The following is a 7846-nucleotide window of genomic DNA, read 5'->3' as shown; positions in this document are numbered from 1 at the left end:
AAATAGGCCGACCAGGCCGGCCCATACCGCGCGCGCTGGGGTGTGCGGCGCGCGGTAACCACCGACCTGGTCGGTGTATAGGAATTGCCCTTATTTCCAACTGAGAATCCATTACACCGCGGGCTTCTAACTTTCGTGCTCACAATTCATCAGTTCCTGGGCTCGCGGCCCAATGCATCTTGTAGGCCGTTTTCTGGACCTTGAGATCCAGACCTGAAGGCCCACGTGAATTCCTCCCAAACTCAAGGCTTGCCCAACTGTGTCCTCTGCCCACCAGAGACCACACCAGTTCGTCGCGGCGGAGACGAGACGACCAGTCGGCACGCGGCGGCGACGACGAGCAGCGTCACCTCAGATCCGGCGAGATGGTAAGCCCATAAACCCCGACCCTTATGGTTCAGGGTTTGGCGAGTTACTTACGCGCCGTTGGTGATGATCTCGCAGGCGGCGAAGGCGATCTCGAGCCCCGTGCCGGTGGAATGGTACCCGACGCTGGCCGTCGTCATGGTTTCCGTCGGCCTCATGCTCACTGCCTCCTTCTTCATGTGAGTCGTCTGCCCCATTCCGCATCTGCCCAGCTCCTCGTGCGATTCATGGGGATCGATGATCTGATCCGATCTGGTCTGGTGTATGTGTTTGGTATCGACCTACCTGGCGGAATTGGTTCATCCGCGGGTTGGAATAAGGGATCTGATGTGTTGATCTGCCACTTGGCCGTACTGTTAACTGCTTAGCTCAGACAGTAGGGGTAGAATCCTCTAGGGGAGTAACCCTGCCACGATGAGTTTAGGCTGTATTGTTTTGGCTTCTTCTCACTGGGAAGTGCCGTTTTCCAACGTGCTTATTGGAGGTATCGAATGTGCTTTCCTTTATGGGTTCAGGTTGCACGGATGGGCTTAGTCTTGTTTCAGGAATTTTGGAAGTTCAATTTTTGCGGTTGATGGTGAAATTCGTTGGATCTTGCAACCTCTTCATTCAGCGTGTTAGGAAAGGATTTGCTTGCAAACAATTATTTGGATTTCTGGAATTAGAGTTTGGGTACGTTCTACTCCCTCCGTCTCCAAATGGATCACTATTTAAAGATACATCCGAATTTAGACAAGTCCGCCACATCCTTTTCATGATGGAGGGAGTATTAGATTTGGGCTGCTAGGACAGAACATGAGGATAGATCCATGGGCCAAGTTACATATTCTTGTTCTGCTGAATAGAAGGATGGTTGTTTTTGTTGCTTCCTATTGGTAGTGATGTTTAGCTTCATATATTTTGTGGTATTACTAGCTAGATGTTGGTACATTATGCCATTACCACAGACACTATGAAAATAACCAATCGAAGCACACAATTATTACTCTGTTTAAGACAGGCCAGGACAGGTAGAAACTTGGTTGTACCTGTTATTGACTACCTATAAAATTGTGCAACCTAGACTAATTTGTCCTAGTTAGTCTTTATCTTTGGCAAGTTGGTGGTAATCGACCAAGCTATCCTTGTGCCCAGAATCTGTGGTTAACACATTGGCCCTTAACCAACTAGTATGAATTACATATTGTTGCTGTTTTCTAAAATGTTAGCTCCAAAGTTTTTATATTCATGGGTAGCACATGTTCTCGAGCAATATAGACTGCAAAGTTCTTGCTCTGAATACAGTTAGCTATATACCTAATAGTTCTGATTGTCTCCTACTCATGCTTACTGAAGCATAATGAATATGCATATCACTTGGGGACTCTTTGGAATGCATCAATATGAAAATAGAAATAGGAAAAGGTAAGAATTGGATGTCATGTCCCGCTGAGCCCTAAATAAAAAAAAAATCACAAGGCTATGCAGCACAGAAAAAACTCGAGCTTTTATTAGTGTTAAGGCTCACGCGGTTGATGTTATAGACACAATGGAGAATTTCCAAGAGGTCTAACCTTATGTCTTGTTAGGAATCTATAGAATGTGGGTTTAGGAAAGCATTTCCATTTTGATTTGATGGCCTCATTTCGTTGCTCTAAAGACCTCTGTAGGAAATATTCCTATTGGTTGAAATCCTACGATATTCCTATCACAAATCCTTGATTCCAAAAAGGCCTCACCGCTCTAGCTCAAGTACAAACTCCTAGGTTTTGAGCAATATCGTATGACTGTCATTCCATATTGTGTGTGTGTGGCTCTATTTTGTGTTTGTGTGTCTCTAGTAGCTTAGTAAGTAAAGTCTGGTTATTTATCAAAAATAGTTAATTGGAAATGAGGCATACGCATTTTGGAGTTAACATGAAATTTATCAGTGAACACATGTGTTTCTTTGAACCTTTAACTATTGATTTTTTCTAAGTACTTTAGCACTTTAATTTACAAAAACCTAACTAGCCATTTTTGGCCCATTTCAGTTATGAAGCCACGACTTCAAGGCGGAACCGTAGTTTAGCAAAGGAGATAGTCACAGCATCTGTTGCTTCTGTCTTTCTGGTACGCCCCGTAAAAGAGCATAGGTGGTTTCATAATTCCGTGTCGGGTGATTGATGCATATCTTTAATTGTTTCACAGGGCTTTGGATCTCTGTTCGTGCTCCTTGCAAGCGGTGTTTATGTCTGATGATCGGCTCCCCAGCCGTAGTTGTAGCTAGGATATGTCACATGTCTGAAACTGTGTAACTTCCAGGAGAATATGCAGTCCGATATGGACATGTTTTAGACGAGGGACGTCAAAATTTACCAAATGTTGTCAAACCTGTTCTGGAATGCCTATCATACTGCTCGTTCGCAGCTTGGTTTCCATTATTAATTCTGTTACAGAAGCCACAACTGTCATCCTTTTTTCCGTTTCATAATATGCAGTTATATTTCTGTTCATTAGGAAATGGAGCAGTAAGGCCCGAGCAGAAAACTGCAGTCAACTGGTTTCCACAGCATAACCTAAATAAAGCTGTATTTTGGTTCATAAACTGTGAAGATCGTGGGTCAAAATCTGATTAAACGGAAATCAACAAGCTTAACTTCCTAATTGGAATGATTTCTGTCCCTAATTAGACGGTAAAAATAGATTAGTTGGCTCCTTCATGGATATTCTCACCACTTACCATCTATGTGAGCTTTTCAATTTGGATGGAGAGAAAGTGCACTGATTCTTAGATAATCCTTGCAAAGTTGGAGATAGAAATTTGATCTCGCAAGCATCAAACATAGCATTTGTAAGAGGAAATATCTGTAAAAAGGAGATATAAGTGCATCGAATGTAGTATCTGCAGAAGGAAAATATCAGTAGCAATGTCGGCATAATTTTTGAGAGGGCTTGTTTAATTGTCAGGCGATGGCTAGAAGTTTAAGCGCAAAAGTACGCGTGGACGTGGTCTTTGACCACATGCTCAAAATCCAAGAAGAGACGCACACAAAAACAAAATAATCAGCATTAGCTACTAGTTTCTTCACCGGGATCAGAAATACTCCGTATAACAAATAGTATGCTGGCTTCCTTTTGTGCTCCTCTAGGGCGTACTTGCGGGAGTAAGACAAGGTGGTATTCGTTGGCGTCAACGGTTCCATTACTCTGACGAGGTCGGCATCCAACCTCTTCTGCTTGTCAGCTAGCTTCTGTTTCTCTTGGGGCCCCTGCCTTAAGAAAAAGAGCAACAACTCCTAATATTCAAGAGTATGATGGCTCACCTCTTTGTATTGGTCCCCGTTGCAGGTAATCCTCCCTCCAAGGTTATCAGTATCTCCAAAAACAAACTATAACGTTTTTCTAGGTTAGTTGGGTTTGTGTATTCTTCTCGCTAATATGCTGCCCCTAGTGGGTTGGCTGTCACCAATGTCGGAATCATGTGATTTCTACATCGCAGGTCATACTAGTGTAAATATAATAACCAGTATGCAGGTCATACTAGTGTAAATATAATAACCAGTATGCATACACTGAATAGTCCTCTCTTACGGGCTTTCTTCGAACCCTCTCCAGTCAAACCACTAACAACTACTAATACCCCCTCTCCCCTTCTCACTGCTTCAACAGCTAGCTTGTTTCATTTGCAGCTATCCACAACTTGTACCATCAGCATATCTGGAAACGTGCAGGGCCTTCTCTGGGTTAGTTCTAACTTTTTTCCTAGTTTAGCAATATGCTTCTTTGGATTATGGATGTCAGTCTTTGCTCTCTGTTTGTTTCCTCTTGCATTACTCTCTGAGTTCTCGACATCCAAAAGTCTGTTTGCTATTATCAGTTATCATCACTTCAGCTTTCTGGATCATATCTTGAGTATGCTAAAAAAAATTACATGTCTAGAAATTTCCCTCGAAAAAAGAAGAAAATATGCCATGTCTTCAACTTTATAGCTGCATAGGCATGTTCATTTCAGATATATGCTAAAATCAAGAACTAAGCTTGCATGACATTTTACGTTTCGGATTTGCTATTCCTTAGTTGTTTCAAAAGTTTAATTTCTAAGATGAAGAATGTCTGAAGGTACACATAAAGAAAGTGCAATTTATCATTTCTTAACCATCTATTTATCTACTTAGGGAAAGAGGGTGGTATGTGTATTGAACATGATGCAAATATTTACGCTAACCATTGAATCTTCACTTATGTTTTACATGCTTTCTGTAATGTTGATAGGAGTACTGAATATGACTAAAAATCGACAACCTTTTCTAAATCTCATTTATTTTGTAGTCATATTCTGAAAGTAAAGATGAACGGTGACTACTGTAGTTCAAGTTCAAGACCACACAAACTGCCATGACACTACTTAAAGGAGATTACAAACAACTTCTCAGATGTAATTGGCACCGGTGGTTTCGGTGTGGTATATAAGGTAAACTTATAGTTGTTCTGAAATCATAGTTGATCCAAAACCTTAAACATACTAACAACATAACTTCAACAGGGAGTGCAACCAAATGGGGTAATAGTGGCCGTGAAGAAGCTTTTGCACTCAACGCCAAACTCGCTGGAGCAACTTGAGAATGAGGTTCATCATCTTATGAGACTTGAGCACCCCAATATAGTGCGCTTAATAGGCTACTGCTATGACATACAAAAACAACATTTTCCTTACGAGGGGAAACCTGTATTTATCGAGGAGACAGAACTTTTGCTTTGCCTGGAGTATCTGCCTAGTGGAAGTCTTGACAGGTTTCTCTCAGGTATGACAATTCAATGTGGGATGTTTGGGTATTTTCATCTTATTTTTCTATATTCTTATGAATGAGAAAGGATAACATACGATATTATATTTATTGTGTATGGTACATCAATGATAGAATTTCAAGCAAAAGTTGACAGTACTCTTCTTTTGGTTAAAGATCCAGATAAATTTTCTCGAGTTGATTGGCACAAACGCTACAAAATAATCGAGGGGGTGTGCAAAGGCCTACAGTATCTTCACGAGGAAGCTAATGGGCCTATCATTCACTTGGACTTAAAACCCGCTAACATATTGCTCGATGATGCTTTGGATCCAAAAATTGCAGACTTTGGTCTGTCACGGTTGCTTGACCGGCAAGAAATTATGTACACTATTCATGTCAGAGGAACACCGTAAGTGAAATGCCATGCGATTTTTCATTGATTATTATTCTCTTAACAACTACAAACCTTACACATTCATGTTGCATCAGAGGATACATGTCTCCAGAACACCATCAAGGTATACTGACACCTATGTCAGACATATTCAGCTTGGGTGTAATAATCGTGTATATAGTGATGGGAGAAAGGTGGTATCCAGCTGATATTAGTACTTCTTCCGAGGAGTTCATCGAGCTTGTAAGGGGAATCCTTTTACTTCTCAAGATAGAGGTCCTTCCCATAGATGATCATGTTACGTTATTGTTGTACGAAGATGCTAACAATCATGTTCCGGTTACACAGGGACTTCAAAAATGGAGAAATAAGCTAACGAAACAACCAGGGTGTATATCGTCTGATAAAGATTGCCAACAAATAAGGCGATGCATTCAGATAAGCTTAATGTGCATGGAGCCTCGACCGAATAAACGGCCTACAGCAACTAGAATCATAAAGATGCTTGAAGAATTGGAAGGTACGGATTGCAACATTACCAATGAGGAAATATCACCGGAGCCCCAGGTACGATGATTTAAATGGCAACACATGCTTTCTCCTTAAAATTTTAAAGCATTATTCCTTCAGCTTGTTGCAGTATGGACGAAAATCTACGAATTTTTACGTTAGTCAAGATAATTATACAAACATGTGACTGCATTATCTTTCTTCATTAGGCCAAGTATTATTCTTGTATGTGTTGCTTTTCTACAGTATAGTAAATGATGTTGGTAATAGCATGGGCGGGCACGAAGTTACTCATGGGTATTCAGGCACAAAGTTATTCATGGGTATTCAACTGAATACCCAATTTTTTATACAATATTCATATGTATATGTTCAGCGATAGTAACAAATATGAAAGGTATTTTACGTATTCAACCTAACTAGCAGCTCGCACAACAAATCTGAACCTCCCACCTCCCCTACTACCAATCCTTCCCCGGCTCATAGCCCAAACTAGCCGGCCCAATCGCGACTGTGCTGACCTGTTACATCATGTACTGGCTGTGGGTGAATCAGAGCAATGGAGTAGCACCCCATTGATTGAGCTAGCGTTAGGCGTGGCCTGCAGCTGCTGACTCAGCGCACTCATCTTTCTTAAAGCTTGAATACCCATTGTCAAGATCCTGTGCCCGCCGCTGGGTAATAGGCCAATAGCCAGAGGTATGGTACAAAATTATCTCAAGATCGTTGTATGCCATATATTAGCAATAAAGTTGGAGGCCACCATCATTTATATTTAAATATTTGCATCTAGAGACACAAAAGAAGTATTTAAAACGTCATTTGCTGCATCACTAATCCTAGGAGCTCTTTTACATATGCAGAGTGGACCAAGGGAGTTGCTTGATATCTATCCCCGCGAGCTCAGCTTTAGTTGCATGGAGCCAGACATGCGGATCTGTTGCCTCGTAGAGCTAAAAAACATAACTGACAAGTGTCTTGCATTTCATTTTAAAGCTACAAGCGCAACAAACAATTACTGTATCGAACCGGCTGATGGATTCCTGCGGCCTCTCTCCATGACTCGTGTGGTTGTAACTATGGAAGAGATAGGGGAGTTGCTGCCATCTGACTTGCAGTTCAATGATGAATTCCTTGTACAAAGCATCATTGTGAGGGAGCATAGAGTCTCATCTGAGCATGTCCCTGAAGATACGTTTAACATGATGACAAGTAATGGGGTGCACAAGGTTAAGTTGTCGGTTGTTCATGTGCCTCCCCAAGCAACTATCCAAGAACTGGTGCATCATTCGGAAGCAACATTAGATGCGCCGCAGGTTGGAGTCTCTCAGGTAGTTCCGTTGAACATGTTTTTATGCCATATACGCATTCCCTGCCTCTGCCTGCATTCATTAAGCATGTTATGACCACCTGTCTTATACTCAGTTATATGTATGAGAACCTAACAATACATATACGGTAAAAAAACAGATAGAAGCTAGAAATCCCAGAAAAGCAACACTTCTAGTCCTTAATCCAGTTAACTCTCTTAGGACTTGTTTGGTACTAGAGTTTTAGTGGGAATTAGCGGGGATAATCCGCTCTAAACTTCAAATCCCCACTTATCCCCAATGCATGTTTGGTGCTAGAGTATGAGCGAGTTTAATCCCCACTTATCCCCACTTTTCCCAAATTTTAGTGTAATTTTTTCAATCTTCAATACTCTACCCCTACCTAGTGGATTGGGGAGGGGTTTTGTGGGGATTGGATGACAACAGAGATTCACCCAATACTCTAGAGTATTATCCCCACTAATCCCCACTAAAACACTAGTACCAAATAAGGCCTT

General features: G+C 41.5%; 1 protein-coding gene and 1 pseudogene across 1 annotated transcript; both read left to right on the top strand.

The window, feature by feature from the left end:
- The first annotated feature begins 265 nt into the window (after positions 1 to 265).
- LOC124683682 (transmembrane protein 258-like) lies at positions 266 to 2753 on the top strand. Its single transcript, XM_047218149.1, has 4 exons — positions 266 to 368; positions 445 to 545; positions 2379 to 2457; positions 2536 to 2753. The coding sequence occupies exons 1-4, from the start codon at positions 366 to 368 to the stop codon at positions 2581 to 2583; spliced, it is 231 nt and encodes a 76-aa protein (XP_047074105.1). The 5' UTR covers positions 266 to 365; the 3' UTR covers positions 2584 to 2753.
- Positions 2754 to 4675: 1922 nt separating this feature from the next.
- On the top strand, positions 4676 to 7455 carry LOC124658693 (annotated as a pseudogene).
- The last annotated feature ends 391 nt before the right edge of the window (positions 7456 to 7846 follow it).

The sequence above is a fragment of the Lolium rigidum genome, chromosome 1, assembly GCF_022539505.1.
Source record: "Lolium rigidum isolate FL_2022 chromosome 1, APGP_CSIRO_Lrig_0.1, whole genome shotgun sequence".
Taxonomy (NCBI): Eukaryota; Viridiplantae; Streptophyta; class Magnoliopsida; order Poales; family Poaceae; genus Lolium; species Lolium rigidum.
This window is presented reverse-complemented; position numbering and strand designations above follow the sequence as displayed.

What these genes read in the sequence shown, in the direction of transcription:
- LOC124683682 (XM_047218149.1), top strand. An exon ending in CTCACTGCCTCCTTCTTCAT is followed by an intron (nt 546 to 2,378) that starts GTGAGTCGTCTG and finishes GGCCCATTTCAG; the next exon opens with TTATGAAGCCACGACTTCAA. An exon ending in CTGTTGCTTCTGTCTTTCTG is followed by an intron (nt 2,458 to 2,535) that starts GTACGCCCCGTA and finishes ATTGTTTCACAG; the next exon opens with GGCTTTGGATCTCTGTTCGT.